We start from the raw sequence: 20,310 nt of genomic DNA, 5'->3' as shown, positions 1-20,310 counted from the left end.
GAAGGAGATAATAAAGATTAGAGCAGAAATAAATGACATAGAGACCAAAAAAACAATACAGAAAATCAATGAAACCAAGAGCTGGTTCTTTGAAAGGATAAACAAGATTGACAAACCTCTAGCCAGACTCACCAAGAAGCAAAGAGAGAGGACCCAAATAAACAAAATCAGAAACGATAGAGGCGAAATAACAACAGACCCCACAGAAATACAAATGATTGTTAAAAAATACTATGCTCAGCTCTACTCCAACAAACTAGACAACCTGGAGGAAATGGACAAATTCCTAGAAAAATACAACACTCCAAAACTCAATCAGGAAGAATCTAAAAATCTCAACAGGCCAATAACTATGGAAGAAATTGAAGCAGTCATCAAAAAGCTTCCATCAAACAAAAGCCCAGGACCAGACGGCTTCACAGGGGAGTTTTACCAAACATTCAAGGAAGAACTAAAACCTATCCTCCTCAGACTACTAAAAAAAATTCAAGAGGAAGGAACACTTCCAAGCTCATTCTATGAAGCCAGCATCACCCTAATACCAAAACCAGGTAAAGACAACACAATGAAAGAGAATTACAGGCCAATATCCCTCATGAACATAGATGCCAAAATCCTCAACAAAATCTTAGCAAATCGGATCCAGCAGTACATCAGAAAGATCATACACCATGACCAAGTAGGATTTATCCCAGGGATGCAAGGATGGTACAATATCCGCAAATCAATAAACGTGATACATCACATAAACAAACTGAAAGAAAAAAACCACATGGTCATATCAATTGATGCAGAAAAAGCATTTGACAAAATTCAACACCCATTTTTGATAAAAACTCTCAGCAAGGTGGGAGTAGATGGATCATACCTCAACATAATAAAAGCCATATATGACAGGCCCACAGCCAACATCATACTCAATGGACAAAAACTAACACCATTTCCCCTAAGAACAGGAACAAGACAGGGATGCCCCCTCTCACCACTCCTGTTCAACATAGTACTGGAAGTGTTAGCCATTGCAATTCGGCAAGAAGAAGAAATAAAAGGCATCCAAATTGGAAAAGAGGAAGTAAAACTGTCCTTATTTGCAGATGACATGATATTATACATACAAAACCCTAGAGACTCCATCAAAAAGCTACTAGACTTAATACACGAATTTGGCAATGTAGCAGGATACAAAATTAACCCCAAGAAATCTGAGGCATTTCTATACACTTATAGTGAACTTTCAGAAAGAGAGATTATAAAAACAATCCCGTTTACCATCGCACCAAAAAAATTAAGCTACCTAGGAATAAACTTAACTAAAGAGGTAAAAGACCTCTACTCAGAAAACTACAGGACGTTGAAAAAAGAGATAGAGGAAGACATAAACAGATGGAAGAACATACCGTGTTCGTGGATTGGTAGAATCAACATCATTAAAATGTCCATACTACCCAAAGCAATCTATAAATTCAACGCACTTCCCATTAAAATACCAACGGCATACTTCAGAGATCTAGAACGAACTCTCCAAAAATTCATCTGGAATAAAAAAAGACCCCGAATAGCTGCAGCAATCCTGAAAAAGAACAAAGTAGGTGGGATCTCAATACCAGATATCAAGCTGTATTACAAAGCCACCGTTCTCAAAACTGCCTGGTACTGGCACAAGAATAGGCATATAGATCAATGGAATAGAATAGAGAGCCCAGAAATCGGCCCGAACCAGTATGCTCAATTAATATTTGACAAAGGAGGCAAGAACATTCAATGGAGCCAAGATAGTCTCTTCAATAAATGGTGTTGGGAAAATTGGACAGATATATGCAAGAAAATGAAACTAGACCACCAACTTACACCATACACAAAAATAAACTCAAAATGGATAAAGGACTTAAATGTACGACAGGAAACCATAAAAATTCTAGAAGAATCCAAAGGCAACAAAATCTCAGACATATGCCGAAGCAATTTCTTCACTGATACAGCTCCTAGGGCACTTGAAACTAAAGAGAAAATGAACAAATGGGACTACATCAAAATAAAAAGCTTCTGCACAGCAAAAGAAACCATCAACAAAACAACGAGAAAACCCACTGTGTGGGAAAACATATTTGCCAATGTCATATCGGATAAGGGCCTAATCTCCAAAATTTATAGGGAACTCATACAACTTAACAAAAGGAAGATAAACAATCCAATCAAAAAATGGGCAAAGGACCTAAATAGACACCTTTCAAAAGAGGACATTCAGAAAGCCAAGAGACATATGAAAACATGCTCAAAGTCACTAATCATCCGAGAGATGCAAATCAAAACAACAATGAGGTACCATCTCACACCTGTCAGACTGGCTATCATCAACAAATCAACAAACGACAAGTGCTGGAGAGGATGTGGAGAAAAAGGAACACTTGTGCACTGCTGGTGGGAATGCAGACTGGTGCAGCCACTATGGAAGACAGTATGGCGTTTCCTTAAAAAAATGAAAATGGAACTCCCATTTGACCCTGTGATCCCACTTCTAGAAATATATCCCAAGAAACCAGAAACACCAATCAGAAAGGATATATGCACCCCTATGTTCATAGCAGCACAATTCACCATAGCTAAGATCTGGAAACAGCCTAAGTGCCCATCAGTAGATGAATGGATTAGAAAACTGTGGTACATCTACACGATGGAATACTATGCTGCTCTAAAAAGGAAGGAACTCTTACCGTTTGCAACGTCATGGATGGAAATGGAGACCATTATGCTAAGTGAAATAAGCCAGTCAATGAAGGAAAAATACCACATGATCTCACTCATTCATGGATAATAGAGACCATTATAAACTTTTGAACAATAATAGATACAGAGGCAGAGCTGCCTCAAACAGATTGTCAAACTGCAGCGGGAAGGCCGGGGAGGGTTGGGGGGCAGGAGGTAGGGGGGTAAGAGATCAACTAAAGGACTTGTATGCATGCATATAAGCATAACCAATGGACATAAGACACTGGGGGATAGGGGAGGCTGGGGGACTGTCTAGGGCGGGGTGATAAAATGGACACATATGTAATACCCTTTGTAATACTTTAAGCAATAAAAAAAAAAAAAATGATTACAACGTAAGTGACATTTAGAGGGGAACTATAAAATGTCATTGGAAAAAGGAAAAAAAAAAAAAAAAAAAAAAATAAATGTCTCATGAAAAAACAAGAGATACTAGAGACTAGCATGGAGTGCTTGGCATCAGAAGAAGATGGTTCCCATCTGAGTGGTGAGCGAGAGGATGGCTTCAACAAACAAAAAGGTGTTTAATCAGAGAGTCTCTAACAGGTTTCAGCAGGTGGTGATGGCAGGATAAAGTTAGCAGGAATGAAGTAGTCTGGAGTCTATCCAGCCAGTGTGGGAAAGATCCAGACATGCTAAAAAATATGAGAGGGTTTTGGCCCCAGACCCAGGGCTATAAAAACAAGAACCTTAAGAATGTGGTAAAGGAAGGATCCAGAAGAAGAACAAGACCATGGACAGATTGGAAGCCATGGAGGATGAGCAGGGCCCAACTATAATCTGAAAAGTTAGGAACATTAGAACAAATCAGACAGCTCTGAACACTATTCTGGCAAACCAGAAGTGCCTAGTTGTGGAAGGAAATGCAGATGTCTGGCCAGCCCTACCTGTGCTGGGGTGAGCTCACATAGAATAACCACTACTGATTCCTGACGACACCAGCTGGTGACGCTGGCCCCATTTCCACCCCAGTCCAACCTCTGAGATAAATTTCCTGGAATGACTGCTAAAGCTGTGTGTGGCCTCCCTTCTTTCCTCCTCTCCAGGTCACTGTGCTGACTAGCTGTGTGAGGTCAGGCCTCCACCCTTTTAATTTCTGGCCCTCCTACCACTCCTCCCAGCTCTCTGCTTCTCTAGAGCTTGACTCTGGTTTCCTCACTTTGGATAGCTTTCCTCATCTGTAAAATGAGTAGCTTGAACCAGATTATCTTAAAGTTCCTTCAAGTTCTAACATTCTGTGATTCTTGGATGTTATAAATTCCCAGAATCCTAAAATGTAGAGTTAAAAGGAACTTCAGAAGTCATCTATTCAACCTCCTGCTCAACCTAAGCTAACCCAGCCAGAACTAATAAGCTTTGAAAGTTCTATGTAGTTGTGTTTGGCTGGCTGAATACAGCAATAATCAAAGCTTTAAAAACTGAAAGCATGAAATACACACACACACATACACACACACACACACTGTATATATACGATTTTTAGAACATCTAAGAAAAAGTTTGAAGGAGCTGAAGCCCATAAAGCAGCATGTTCTATTGCTTAGAAGTCTGTATCTACGCAGCATTCCCAGGCTTTGTTTTTTCACAATACCCAGGGCATATTGAAAAAATCACAAGGGATGCCAGAAAGCTCCCCAAATACAACTAATTTTCAGTTTACTAGTATGTTTGTAAATATATAAGACAGGGTGATGAGATGTCACAACATCAAATAAAGCCTCAAAAGGAGAATAAAGAGTATAAAGGAGAATCAGTCATATTTTGAGATGCATTCAAGTAAAACCAAAAAGAATGCCATCTGTTTTAAAAGGGTAAATTTTAGTTAGTAAGCTACTTTTCAAAAAAAAAAAAAAATTATCTCTGATAATAAATAGTCTCTTTCCCTCCTCTAAAGAATTATTTTCTTGAGGAGAGAAACCAAGATGGCGGCATAGGTAAATACCAGAAATTTCTGCCTCCCACAACAAATTCAAAAATACAACTAAAAGACAAAACGGACATCATCCAGAACTACAGGAAGGCTGGCTGAGTGGAAATTCTACAACTAGAAGGAAAGAGAAAAGCACACTGAGACTCAGGGGAGCTGCGGAGGCACACGGGCAAGGCTGGCAACTGAGGACGCGGCTGTCTTTTTGAATCGGGAGGGGGTCACAAGCCCCCGACTGCTCTGAACTACGGTTCCCGGAAGTCTCTGGGGACCCGGACTCGTGCAGGGAGAGACTGAATGGTCTGGAAGTGGGCAGAACTTGGAACTCGAGGGCGGCTTTCTCTCGGAGGTGCTTGCAGCAATTACTGGGACACTGAGACACGGGGCCCCTTAGGGCAGGGCTGAAGATCAGCCATAGCTGCTTGCTCCTCCCTGTTGATACCCTGAGACCCCGCCCCACCCAAGCTGTGACAGAGGCTTTTGCATATGAATGCCCTGGCCCTTTGCAATCTGAAAATTACCTAACAAACTGCAACTGGGCCAGACACACCCAGAACTTCCAAGAGAAGGCCCAAGGCCCCACAGCAGCTTGCATTGCTTCACAGCTGGGCCTCATCAGAGCACCTCCAAACCCCAAACAAGAAAGGGGAATCTGCAGATCTCTTCATAGCTCCTGTTGGGTAGCCTCAGGCAGAGGCTAAATTAGCACCTCCTTAGATCCAAGAGCCAGTGTACCCAGTGGTCAGAGTGGGACCATCCAGATTACAACTCCTCAGATCCATAAGGGACACACTCAGGGAGCAGATTCAGTGAGCACCAAAGCCCCACTGAAGCAAGTCTTGTCCCATAAGGGTGTCTTCAGCACAGAAGTTCTCCCACTGCAGACACAGCTGACTCTCACAGCCAATTGGCCTGGAGGTCAATTCCTCACAATGATACCTACAACAATCAAGGCTTAACTACAACAAGACTGTGCACAAAGCCCACAAAGGGGTGCACCAAGAGTGTCCACCTCAGGTAAGTGGGGAGGCTGAGCCACTGGGCCCTATAGGGCACCTAGCACAGAAAGCCACTCTATCAAACACAGGGAAGCATAAAAAATGCGGAGACAAAGAAACAGGTCACAAATGACAGAAATGGAGGAAAGCAAACTACTGGATATAGAGTTCAAAACCACACTTTTAAGGTTTTTCAAGAACTTTCTAGAAACCGCCGACAAATTTAGTAAGACCCTCAAAAACTCTGGTGAGACCGCCGATAAATGTAGTGAGATCCTCAAGAAATCTAGTGAGACCCTCGAGGCTTGAAAAAGGACCAACTATAAATAAAGCATACACTGACTGAAATAAAGGATATTATGCAGAGTTCCAACAGCAGACTAGAGGATCCCAAGAATCAAGTCAAAGATTTGAAATACAAAGAAGCAAAAAACACCCAACCGGAAAAGCAAAATGAAAAAAGAACCCAAAAATATGAAGATAGTGTAAGGAGCCTCTGGGACAGCTCCAAGCGTACCAACATCCAAATTATAGGGATGCCAGAAGAGAGAGAGCAAGGTATTGAAAACCTATTTGAAGAAATAATGACAGAAAACTTCCCCTACCTGGTGAAAGAAATAAACTTACAAGTCCAGGAAGCGCAGAGAACCCCAAACAAAAGGAATCCAAAGAGGACCACACCAAGACACATCATAATTAAAATGCCAAGAGCAAAAGACAAAGAGAGAATCTTAAAAGCAGCAAGAGAAAGAAACTCAGTTACCTACAAGGGAGCACCCATACGACTGTCAGCTGATTTCTCAACAGAAACTTTGCAGGCCAGAAGGGAGTGGCAAGAAATATTCAAAGTGATGAATACCAAGAACCTACAACCAAGATTACTTTATCCAGCAAAGCTATCATTCAGAATTGAAGGTCAGATAAAGAGCTTCACAGATAAGAAAAAGCTAAAGGAGTTCATCACCACCAAACCAGTATTAGATGAAATGCTGAAAGGTATCATTTAAGAAGAGGAAGAAGAAGAAGGTAAAGATACAAATTATGAACAACAAATACACATCTATCAACAAGTGAATCTAAAAATCAAGTGAATAATCTGATGAACAGAATGAACTGGTGATTAAAATAGAATCAGGGGCATAGAAAGGGAGTGGACTGACTATTCTTGGGGGGGATAGGGGTGTGGGGGATGCGGGAAGAGACTGGACAACAATCATGCACCTATGGATGAGGACAGTGGGGGGGAGGGAGGGACGGCGGGGGGGGAACCAGGTGGCAGGGAGCTATGGGGGGGAAAAAGAGGGACAACTGTAATAATCTGAACAATAAAGATTTAATTTAAAAAAAAGAATTATTTTCTTAACAGAGTCTATGCCAATTATCACACTACAGATCTTGAAGCAATTATTGGATATATTTAAGAAATGAGCACTTAAAACAATAATAATTATCCATGTGTTTTATTATGAATTACTTAAGAGTGGTAAAGTCATAAATAAATAAGAGATATATACTTAGTTTGGATAATATTGATTCTCCCAAAATTGATATATGGATTTAATGCCATTCCAATAATAATTCTATCAGTTTTTTAATGAAAATTGATAAACTGATTTTAAGATTTACAAAGAAATGCGAAAGTCCTAGAATAGTGAAGACTACTTGGAAGAATATACACTTCATTTACTGCTACAGAAATTCAGACCATGTAGTGTTGACACAAAGATACTACATACAGAACAAAACTAAGAGTCCAGAAAAAGAAAGACCTAAATGTTGCCGCCTGATTTACAACAAAGATGACACTGAAATTCAAAGGAGAAAATGAAAATGTCTTTTCAATAAATGGTGCTGGATCTATTAGATATTCATATTGGGGGAGGGGAGGACAAACCATGACTCTATCCACACCAAACACAAAAATTAATTAGAAATGGATGGCAGACCTAAATGTAAAAGATTAGGAAAATATAAGGATATATCTTCATGACCTTAAAGTAAGTAAAGGTTTCTTAAAACAGATACAAAAAGTAATGGTCATAAAAGATGGGTATACTGTACTTCAGTAAAATTAAGAGCCTCTATTCATTAAAAGACACTAATTAGACAGTGAAGGGAAAAATTGAAAATTGGAAGAAGATATTCTGATACATGTATCTGATGAAGAATTTGTATCCAGACTACATTTGAAAACCTATAAATCAATAAAAAAAAATCCAATATAAAAAGTGAACAAAAGGTTAACCTGTAAGTTATGTGAATTATAGTCAATAAAGCTGTTATTTAGGCACTTCACAACAGAGAATAGCCATTTGGCCAACAAATATAAGAAAAAGTGCTCAACATCATTAGTCATTAGAGAAATACATTAAGAGCTACTGCCCAACAGAAGCCTACACTTAAAAGGACTGACAATACCAGGTGTGAGTGACTTGTAGAGCAATTAGATTCCTCATGCTCTGCCTGGTAATATCTGGTAATATCTACCAAAGCTGAACATACACATATCATACCAGATCCATGACCTACTAGTTCCTCTACTATGAGTAAGTGCGCATACCAAATGATATAAACACAAATAATTATAGCAATCTTACACATTACAGTCAAAATTTTTAAAAATCCAAATACCCATTAATAGAGAAGTAAATTGTGGTCTATTCTGTGATGGAATACTACATAGCATTTACAAAAAGAACCAACATCTGCTGCACCTAACAACACAGATGAATCAAACCAATAATGATGCACTAAAGAGGCCAGACACAAAAGGAGGTATAGTATAGGATTTCCTTTTTATGAATAGGCGAAATCAATCTACAAAGCTAAAAGTAAGACTGATGGTTATTTTCAGGGAGCACAAACTGAGAAGGGGCAGGATGGTGTTTTCTGGTTGCTGGAAATGTTATAGAAGGACCTGGATGGCCATTATATGAGTATACCCACTTATTTAAAATGTGTGCGCTGTACTGTGTGTGTGTTCCACCTCAATAAAAATTTTAAACAAAGATACAAGTCAATAAAAATATTCCATTGTGCTCCATGATGGCACAAAGCACGTCTTATTTACATATTGCACTTTCCAGGGCCTAATACAATGCCTGCTCAGTGTGTTGAATTTAATTAAATTGGCCAGGTAGTTCCAACTACACGACCTTAACTAGATGATTTTAGTATAATGTCTGAGTTATCAATAGTAGAACTATAGCTGTGGGCTTGCTTCCTGTAGACTCCTTTTAAATTCCCAACCCATTCCTATTTTAAATATCTGGCTTTCCGCCCCCTGCCCTCCCCCCCCCAAAAAAGGGAGATAGGATCATTTGCATATTGAAAAGCAACCCTATTTGCAGGGTTTAAACAAGATTTAAATAAAAAAGGCAAAGGAAAAAGAAACAAAGAAAGGTACTGCAGTGGCGCCCTAGAAAGCAGATGTTCATTAGGGCCCAGACACAGATTACTATCACAATGTACTTATCTGAACAAGCTCTCCTCAGACCACACAGTCAAATCAAATTTTGAAGGCTCAAAGGATGTGCACTGGAGAACATCCTGTCCTGCTGAAACATGAATCTGAATTTTGTGGTAGAGACGCAGGGGTAGAAAAGAACACTGGATAATAACCCACTATCATTTTAAATCCTGTTTATATATTACGTTATAATCTATTCTTCAGCAAACAATCAACATTTAATATTTCTGCTATTAAAATTTAAATCTAAGGGACATGACCAAGAAACATTTTTTTAGTCTTTTACAAATTAAAAACACACAATACTTTTGTGATTATTTTTAGATAAAAAATAGTTTTGTGAAATATTCAAGAAACAGAAAAAGTGGTTATAATACTGTGAAAGTATGGGTGAAGAAAAAATGGAAATGTCTTACCATTTCACAATGCCCTATTTACATTCCAATCTCATTAGATACATACATTTATCATCAAAATACTTTCTATTATGCCAATTATGTTCTCTTTTATTCAAAGTATTACATCACGCCTGCGCTTCTTTAACACACTTGTAGATTAATCAATAATATTTTTATTTAAAATTTCCACATAAAATTGGATAAAGAATCAGAAAGAAAATCAAATTCAAAGAGGCAACTGTTGTTAGGAAATTCTCAATCATAAACTGTAGCATTAAGAGGTAGAAAGAGTTCTTTAGCAAAGTAAGTCAGGCACACTTGGTCCCTAATTCAGGCTAATGGCAGTATGAGTAGTTTATATGTGACAACTGTCCTGGCAGACCCATCATTGGCACCTACACCTGTGGATGTAAGCCCAGAGTGGCACTATTCTTAGTGTGCAGGAAGAGTAATCGAGAGTACGAGTTGGGAGAAGGGAGAAGAAGGAAGGAGTGAGGGGAGAGAGGAAAAGGGAGAGAGGAAAGAAACACTTTGCAGGCTCTTATAAATGAAATATAGGAAATGAATTTCAAGTTCTAAATAACTGACAAGTGAACTTTTTGGAATCACACCTGTTGGAAACACAACTCACTTGTAAAATAAGGTATGCCTGACCCTTAAACAAGTCATATAGAGCCCCAGAAAAATACCATCTGTCCAGCTTTAGTAATTTTGCTCTAATACTTTCTCTGGTAGCCAAATCTTTCTGTGTTGTTATTGTTGTTTAATAAAAGTATTCAAGTGATCAAGTGGAATGAAACCTACAAAGAGACTGAGATTAGGAACCTTTTTCCTAAGACTTCCATTTTTAAAACAATGAAATTAATCAAAGCTATGCTTTGGGGGGGGGGGGGGTAGAGGCAGAGAGGCTCTTGGGAGTATTTCAGTTAATGACCTGAAAATAAAAACTGGCAATGTTTTCTTTTTATAAATGTTTGCATTAGTCAAAAGACTGTTGGTGATAAATCCAAATTGCTATTGAGAAGACAAAGGTATTACAAATTTCTTGGAAGGTTTACTTTTTCTTATAAACAAACATTTTATCTGAGACTTTATTTTATAAACTATGAAAATATGTCCTTGTTATTATACAGGTAAAAAGGTTTAGAGGTTCTCCAGTAGTAGAAACAGACTTCCAATTGCAATTCTCAAAATCACCGTGTTTAGCCCTAGCTGGTTTGGCTCAGTGGATAGAGCTTCGGCCTGTGGACCAAAGGGTCCCGGGATTGAATTCCAATCAAGAGCCCGTACCTTGGTTGCAGGCTCCTCCCTGGCCTGGGTCCTGGTCAGAGCGCATGCAGGAAGCAACCAATCAATGTGTTTCTCTCATATTGATATTTCTCTCTGTCCTTCCCTCTCTCTTCCACTCTCTCTAAAAGATCAATGAAAAATATCCTCGAGTGAAGATTAATATAAATATAAAAAAACATAAAAAAATAAAATGTGTTAAACAGGGAAAATAGTATAGTGTCATTTGAAGAGTTAAAGATAAATGCAAATTTAATCTAAAATTCATTATGGCAACTTTGGTTTTCCCTAAGACTCTCAAGTTAAGAGCATAATATTCCATGATATATCCAAATCTTCCATTCTAATGGTTACATTTTTAATTTATTAAATAAAGAAAACTGGTATCATGTAAAATGGGCTCACACACTTGCAGAAATGGAGTATGATGCATTTTTCCTTCAAGAGCAGTAAAACATATTCTTGAGACCTCCAAAATGATCTAATTTTGTTATACAAACCTTTCCCTGAACCCACTCTTCACCTGGGACCCAGCAGCCCAATAGCATGCATTCAATGAGCAGCCAGAGGGAGGGGTTCCATGTCCCACACTGAGGCCAGACAGAGGCCAGATGACTCCTGCAGGACTGCGTTCCACTTGCAGCGGGGAACAGCCGCTCAGTTTAAAACAATTAAAGCTAGACGATGACCAAATAAAGAGAATGAATAGCTCCTAGCATGTCCACGCAACATGAGGAATAACAAAAAATCTGTTATTTCCTAATGAAACCCCAGCTCACATTAGACACATTATCAATGTGTACAACATAACAAAAACTCTAAACTTTTTCCCCTTTGCCATGAACAAGTCTAACAAATTAAGAGAAAAAAAACAACATCATTTCAAAGTGGTTTTAAAAAAACAAAAGTAACATTTCTGGATAACCATTATGTCTTCATTTAAGATTACATTCTCAGACTGTCACAACCCTAATAAGTTGGCCTATGCGTATTTATAAGCATAAAACTGGAAAAATAGCCCTGGCTGGTTTGGCTCAGTGGCTAGAGCATCAGCCTGCGGACTGAAGGGTCCCCTATTCTATTCTGGTCAGGGGTACGTGCCCAGGTTCGAGGCTCCATCCCCGGTAGGGGTGTGCAGGAGGCAGCCAATCAATAATTCTCTCCCATCATTGATGTTTCTATCTCTCCCTCTCTAAAATCAATAAAGATATATTAAATTTAAAAAATGAAAAAATAATAATGTAAAATAAGGCAATTAAGTATGAAAATCTCAAGGAGGAAGTTAACATAAAGTACTAAAAATGTTACTCTTTAAAATTCTAAATACTCATAAAGAGGATTATGAAGCAGAATAAATACAAAACAATGCTGATTATCAATTCAAAAATTTTTCATTCATTAATCTAAAGCACAACCTTTTTCTAAAAGTCACAGGTTTACTGTAGCTTTAATTAGCACTTTACTTTTTCCTCACAAAATGCATGCCACTATTTTTAATCCCACATATGAATCTCAGTGTCTTCTCTGTCACTAAGACCCTTGGGTGAACTATTTTGTAAATATTCTTTGCTTATTTCTGATTGTGCCTATTCTGTCTTCCCTGGCAGATGGTGAGATGTTGGAGAGCAGGGGCCAGATACTATACTCCCTCCCCTTTCCCAACAGCAAGTGCAGAGAATTGTGCTCTGGGGTCACTCAGGAAATATGATCGATTAGTATTTTAGCTCTCCGTGAACCTCAGCCATTTTCCAACAAGCTATCAGCTTACAACTTAACCTAATTCCAGAATACAAATGTTACAGCCAATGTAGGAGAGCATCCACCGGACATCGAATTTTGTGCTTACAGTACCAGATATATAAGCAAGTTAGCTGTTCATATTAGCATCTAAACTCTCTTTTAGAATCTGGGTTTCATATTCATCATCCAGAAGGCTGTTCTCCATCCTCTAAAATGACAAATGCATTCATTTAAGAATTAGCCAAAAAACAATGTATGGAGAAGGACAATGTTCACTTTTATACATTTTCTCCCCTAGGAGGTCTAGGATGTTTATCTTCACCCTCTCCTTTTTGTCTCTTTCTCATCATCTGTGACACACTTATTTTCCAGTGCTTGTCTGGAAAATTAAAATATTCATATAATTATGTTAAGGAGACTAGATGCACCAAGCAAAAATAAGGAATTTGGTTATGGGAGACATGTTCAGTTTGTTCTTGGCTTAGCTGTCATCATCTCCTTTACACTTTTCCCCGCATGTCGACCTGGTTAAGGAATGTTTAGTTTTGTTATTGAATTTGTGTATGAGCTCAAATTTGCGTGTGTTCACACATGGCTTCTAAGACGTTTTGCTGTGCAGCATCTGACCAAACTAGTGGTAAACATCTATTATCATCCAAGTGCTGCCTCATAGGAGGCACAGCCAAGTGCCACCAGGTTTATTATTTATTCACTAAAATGAACAGCAGAAGCCAGAACATTTAAATTTATTCCATGAAATCCCCAAGCCCAAAGTTCAATCTTGAATACTATGTGGATTGATTTTTTTTTTATTTTTTTATGTTTTTCTTTTTTTGTTAATCCTCACCTGAGGATATTCTTCCCAGTGATTTTTAGAGGGAATGGAATGGGCAGGGTCATGAGAGAGAAACATAGATGTGTGAGAGACAATGTGTGAGAGACATATCGACGGGTTGCCGCTCGCCAGGGCCCTACCAGGGCGGGGACAGAACCTGCAACCCAGGTACATGCCCTTGACCTTGTGGTCTGTGGGAGGACTCTCTAACCACTGAGAGATACTGGCCCAGGCTATATGGTTTGATTTTATACCAAATACTATGACCCTGCATTTAAACCACTGGAATATCACACTACATTTTCTTTAAAATAGGCTGAATAAAAGAGCACCTTGACATGTTCCCACTAGTCCTATCTTAAAAAGCTAGAAGGCTGAATGTCACGTTTAGGGTTATGCAACTCAGTGACTGAGAGATAACTATAATTCTGAACACCTCAAGGATAGTTTATAGTTTCGTTATTATCCATTAAATGAATAAATGTTTGTTTTGTTTTGACCAAGTCTGAAATATCCTGGAAAATGGGGCTTTTCTTGAAAATTAAGCGGGGGAAAAGTTTGGATTGTGTTGGTTGGAGTCAGTGAGAGAAGGCAAAGATAGGCTGTCACCAATTCATCATATGTAACATTTCCCACACTCAATATAACACTATGAGATTTTTCTCTGACACCTTACTTTTTAATAAAGATAGAATAAAAAGGCACTTTTGATTCCATAAATGAAGCATTGACCAATTGCTATGTGATTCATTTTAGGGATCGTACTCGATTCATAAAACATTTGGAAGTTTTATTATAGGAACAAAATAAAACACAAATCTAACCATATTGAGATTTCATTAAAAAATTAGGATGGATTTATTATACTTGTAGATTTTGGACTATGATTATTTTGCTAGTCTAGAAAAATTTTGCAGGTACTTATTCTGAATAATAACAGTTACTAACAAGCATTTATTTAGCACCTACTGTTCTGTGAATGAAGCAAGCAACTACGGAGGTGTAGATACCCTTTGAAGAGAGACTAACAAAGGAATTGCAAGACCATGCTTGGGAAAAATAAACTTTTGTGAACTGATTATCCAATATCAAACAAACTAGACATGAAATTTCTCATCTTTTAAAAAAATGAACGATATTTAAGTGTCCATGTCATTTTTACTAAGCCCTTATACTTTCATTCTAGATATTCCTCACAAGATTTTTAGTCGTTAAGCAGATATAGAGAGGGGAAAAAAATTTTCTTTCCTGGCAACTCCCTCCTGAGTCAAAGGAAAAGAAAAAAAAATCCCTTTGTCTTTAGTTAAAAGACCCATAACTTAAAATTTCTGTACTCATTAAGTATGCTGGGGTAATTTTACAGTTCCAATAAATCAGTAAGCAAAATACAAAGTCTGAGCAATAAATCAGTAAAATTTTAATTTTTTTTTCTTCAAAGTGTAATACATGGAAATTGCCCATATCTGAATTTAAATTCAAAGCCAAGATTGCCAAATATGTAAGGTATATTTAGTTATACTGGTACTACGTGATTGAATACTTTCCTACTTAGCTTCACTTATCTTTTCCTGTTCCCTTCTAGTAGCTTACAATTTGGTTCCCAAAATATAAAGAAATGATATGCATTATGGGAAATTCAAAAGCAATAGCTATCCAAGGGGAAGGGTGCTATAATACTGCATTATAATGCATCTTCATTTTAACATTTCCATGACCTTAATTCTTCCAATACCACTTCCAGATAGCCACAATGCCCCGCTCACTTAAGGAGATAAGGTGTATTCATTGGGTAAAATATGACATTACTGTATTGATACATTTAAGCAAACTTTATTCACCTCAGAAATGTGGTTACTTCCTAAGACACAAAGCCCTCCAAGTTTTAAGATCCTACTTCTCTACCTCCAACCCACCTTAAAATGCTCAGTAGTTCTATGTATCAAATTATGACCCCAAATTCCTGGAGAAACAAATTGATACAATATTCATTTGGCTATAACCACATATAAGTTAAGGAATTCAGCAAAATGTTAATTCACTCAGAAATTCAACTCAGAAAAACTGTTTTGTTCTAGTAGCCTTCATTAATAGAATCCCAAATTATATTACTTATTATTTTCCAGATTTTAAATCTCAGTTCAGGTATGTTCTTTACCATACACTTATACCAAATGGCTCTAAAACAAACTTTTGTTTTAGAAACAAACATTTCTTTAGCATAGAAAAACAATACTGTTGTATACATAAAACTTAAAAACCAAGCTTTCATTATGATATATTTTATAGAAACATTTTGATAACTATAAATAAAGATCACAAAATTTGTCAAATTGCTTTTAGCTGGCACAAAAAGTAGCTAATCAAATAAATAAGATTTTGTACTTCCCTTTCTTCAAAAGACAGAATAAGTGCGTCAATCCCCATAAATATTTGCATGCATGCATGTCAAAAAGGTAAGTTGTAATATATTTGAAATAAGCAGACTGTGATTGAAGGGTTGCTTTTACAGTAAGTGAAATTAATACATCCATTGTATAAAAATGTGTAATACACATCTTTAGAAAAATACATTGAATTACCTGTGGAGCTTCAAAGTAGATACCAAATTTAATTTTTCATAACCTAGCATATGTCATTTAATATAATTCAGAAAATCCTTTAGAACAAGATGTGCTTATATAAGGAGGAATATCAAACTACATCCTAGAATGAGTGTGTCAGGTGACAAAGAGCACCTGCTGTGATAAGACCATCCTGACAGAGAGGCAAAAATCACAACACACATGTAAAATCAGGTTGTTTGAAATCTGTGTTGCTCTACCCTAAGGTATTATGAAAATTTCACAATCTCATTTCCACCCATGTCCTGCCCTTCCAAAGCCTCCTCAAATGTACTTTATGTTTAATGCAGCTGCATTATTTTCTAATGAGTTCCTCTTTCTGTCAAAGAGCAAAGTATACCAATATGGTCACACACTGTCATACAGCTCCATAGATTTTTTTTTTTTGCTTGTTGCTAATAAAATGTACAAGTAACCAATAGGTTTTTTATGGGGGAAAATTACTAAATAAATTTTCCAGAATAGACTCTGATTGCATGATTAACACAAGAAACATAATTTGACATATGTGAACTTTTAAAAGGATGGTAACAAAACTCTTTTTCAAGGGCCATGTTAATTGGTATCTATTTCTTCGGATGAAAAGAAATCCCATCCGTTTATTCTTCCTCAGTTTGGAACAATCACATCCATCTCTTGATCAATGTTTTTGTCAAATACCACTGTGTAAATGACCGTGCCATTCCTCAGTTTTTGATATAGCTTCCAAACAGAAGTTTCAAAACAACTCTGACTAGTAAACATATCACTGTACTTTAAACAGTGATGTTTTCTAGCCCATATTTCAGGAAGGTTAAAACGCACACACAGGCAAGGATCATCACTGTAGACAACAGATTCCAAGTGAGTTTATTAACTCTTTAGGTAGATTAGGCAACACTTGTTTTAAAAGTAAAAATCAAAAGAAATCTCTCTCTTTTTTAAAAAAATGACTTATACTACCATGTTACCAGCAGATATGTAAGGGAGAAAAAAAGAGGACTATGTGCCCCGAAATGTGATTATCTAAAATCTGCAACTAGTCACTTTACATTTTAGGAGATGCCCCTTTCTGAGATAACCAAGATACTTTACAATAGGGAATTTATATTTTAATTATCAAATTTTAATACCATGTTATATAGGTCAAGTGAGTATATATGTCCTTCCCCGGAAACAAAGAGACTCAGAGTAATAGGATTTCAGATTTCATAGTAGCAACCGCAAGATATGTTTTGAGAATGTCATTTACTGTAACACAAATCAATATTAAATGCTTTATGCAGGAAGCACACTTTCAGAAAATGGGCCCTAAAGCTTTCTGGGATCCGACCCTAATTACCAGAGCAGGCTCTTGCCGTTTGTCTCTCTCTTCAATTATTTACGGGGCAAAAAGAGCCAAATGGTATTGCATTAGCTATATTAAATGCTATGCACTTGGTTTCTAACTTACTAATGGTACATAAAAATTACTAAGGTGAATGTGCCTGTAGAAACAAGGCCTTTTTTCTTTACCTGAGTGTATGTATTTATTATTCATATAGTTAAGTGTTGACTGGGCTGTCCTTTAGCCACCCAATGCTGCATAATTTAAACAAGTGCATTAAACATATATGCTATCTAAAAGGTAGTGCATTGATTACACCTCAACATTTCTTTGAGCAACTTATCTTTACAATGTAGCTCACAAAAAAACATGCATCTCCCTCCGGCCCCTGAAAACAAATTTATGGGGACCACACAGAAATGAATAATGGATATCCTACTGCTACCATCTCGCTGCTTTCTGGTGACCCAAAGTAATAGAAGAATTGGGGGGAGTGAGAAGGAGGCCCTTGAGGGCTAGGAAATGTTGGGTCTCTATGCTGACAAGTGTCCTTTTGGACAAATACTGTTGTAAGTGCACAACATGGGCCACCCGCACTGTAAGAAAGAAAAGCTTATCGAGGTTGAATCAGGGATTCTTTGCACCAGGCCAGAAATGCCCTCTGCAGCAAGCAGGTCGTGATTACAAGCTCCCAAAGAAACTTCAGCCACTGCATCCACATTTGATTCTTTTGTGATCTAGAGGGCTCCTGGAGTCCTGACAGGAGATGCTAACTGCTGTAGAAGGCTGGTGCATCCAACTTCCACCTTCCCAAACTGTGGGAGAAGCTTCCAAAGCAGTGAAATCTCACTCCTCATGGAATATATATATAATAAGTTCAGGGGGCATCCAATTATTGTAAAATTAAGGTAAGGTTATTAACCAAGTACCCAGGGTCCCTAGAAAGCCAGTAGCAATGTGCAGGGCTACACATCATCAGCTGTGTTACCTAAGAATATGCCAAGGCCACTTTTGAGAAAGCACCATTGGAAATCGATCTGTGGTAAACACACAGGTAGTATTTTTCTAAACTAAATATAAAGTCAGTTCTTTCTCTGCCCTGAAATCTGCCCATTGTCCCTCCTAAGCAAAAGCTACAGGGAAGATTAAAAGGGACATCAATGAACGCTGTGTGGACTTTGGCCACTTTCCTACCCAAAACACCAGCGTAAAAGTGGAAATCAGTAACCAGGTGAAGTGCCACACCGCACAAAGATCAAGGCGAGGGGCGGGCGCTCAGGGCCGGAGACGGGAGGTAAACGTCCCGTCGCGCCCCCTCCCGTCCCCCCCCCCCCACATCCCCCCCGCGCGCGAGGCTCAAGCCCCAGAAATCGCTCGCGCGCGCGGGAGACTAAGGGGCGTCTCCAGGAAGCGGGGGGCTCCGTGGCACTCCAAGGGAAGCCAAGAGTTACTGATCGCAGGGCGGGGCCGAGCAGAGGGGATCGAAAAGCCGCGCAGCCGGCGGGTCCCGCCGCGGGCTCTAGGCGTCGGCAGCACCGCGGCCAAGCTCGGCGAGAGGCTCGGCAAGGGGCTCGGCTAGGGGCGCCGCTCGGCCCCGCGACCCTCCCTCCTCCGGGCCAGGAAGGAGCTGGCGGCTCTTTCCTGTCTAGTCTCTCCCCCCGCGGCTTTCTGTAACTCGATCCCGCACTCCGCTCCCCCGGAGCCGCCGCCCAGCGCGCCGCCCGGCTCTGCCCAGGCCGGCGCTATAGTTAGCAACCTTCCATCAACTCCGCCGCCCGCGGGGCCGAGCGCGCGCCCCTCCCGGGCCCGAGCCGCGCGCCCCCGGCACCCCCACCCCGGCGCTCCTTTACCTTCGCCTGAAGATACTGGGGGTAGTAGTAGGTGGCGTACTGAGGGTACATCTGCTGTTTCCACACTTTGCCCATGAAGCTGGAAGGGAGCCTGCCGTGCAGGGTCGCGGGCACTTTGGGGTTTCCAAGTCTCGATCTCTCCTGCCTCTCCCTTTCCGGCGGCGGCGGCGGCGGCGGCTGCCGCTGCTCCACCTCCCAGCCCGGACGAGAGGTCCTCCTCTTTCTCTCCTCTCCTCCTCCTGCTCCTCTTTCTCTTCCTCCTCCTTCTCCTCCTCCCAGGTAGAAAGACACTGCAGGACGCAGAGGGCACCCCGGACCGGGCGCTCCCAAGGAGTTGCCTCCGGGATCCCGACTGCTCCGGCGCTGCCAAGGGCTGGCGCGCTGGCCGCTCGGCACGGGCGAGCCGGCTGAGCGGGGCTGGGAGGTGATCAATACAAGTGGAAAGTGCGGCGGAGGTGGCTGCGATCCGTGCCAGGCGGCATCTGGGGTGGGTGCGCCCGATTAGGAGAGGGGAGAGGGGCTGGCGTGCGGAGGCCGTGGGGGAAGGGCGGGCGGGGGCGGGGCTTGGGCGCCTGGAAGCCGGGACCCGCGGGAGGTGAGGGCTGAGTTTAAACCACTCCTCACCTCCCAGACCCTCCCAGGCTCGGCGATTGGGCGCGCAGAAACCCCGGGAGCCCAGATGGCTTTGTGTCGGGGTGGAGGTGGAATTGGGGGACCCTGCTTAAGAACTGTAGAGTGGACACCTCGTTTGCTCTCACGAGTTTTTAGCTTCGTAAGGGGGAAGGGAGGTAAGAGGAAAGAGCAGGAAATCTGATTTATCTCTCACTTCCCTCCGCCCAATGATTTCTTTATTTTCACAAGGGAAGGAAAAATGATTTCGTGCCCAACCACAAGGCTGGAGTCGGGACACCTGGGTTCTGTGCACCCCTTCCCCCCGCCCCAGGCCACAACACTGCTTTTCTAGGTGACCTTGGGAAGGTTAGTGTCCTTCGGTTTGGTTTTCCCAGATGTGAGAGGTGATGTTATGCCCTCTGCACAAGGGGAGGCAAAGCTTGCACACACACACACACACACACACACACACACACACACACTCACAACAAATAGACGGAT

At 40.1% G+C, this 20,310-nt stretch overlaps 1 protein-coding gene across 7 annotated transcripts in view; it reads right to left on the bottom strand.

Annotated features, from left to right (window-relative positions):
* Positions 1-19,706, bottom strand: part of RBMS1 (RNA binding motif single stranded interacting protein 1) — a gene marked incomplete at its 5' end in the record, with an annotated part of 228,193 nt that extends 208,487 nt beyond the window's left edge. For 3 of the 7 annotated variants that reach the window (XM_081095884.1, XM_081095891.1, XM_081095888.1), the window contains one exon: positions 19,198-19,543. In XM_081095884.1, the coding sequence (XP_080952010.1) occupies positions 19,198-19,272 (75 nt within the window). Of the gene's footprint in view, positions 1-19,197 lie in introns of all 7 variants that reach the window. The other 4 variants (XM_081095893.1, XM_081095882.1, XM_081095881.1 and 1 more) reach the window with 4 other exon arrangements.
* Between the last annotated feature and the right edge of the window lie 604 nt (positions 19,707-20,310).

The sequence above is a fragment of the Myotis nattereri genome (assembly GCF_964212035.1).
Source record: "Myotis nattereri genome assembly, chromosome: 7".
Classification (NCBI taxonomy): Eukaryota; Metazoa; Chordata; class Mammalia; order Chiroptera; family Vespertilionidae; genus Myotis; species Myotis nattereri.
Note: the sequence above shows the minus strand (reverse complement) of the source record. Positions and strands in the feature narration are given on the sequence as shown.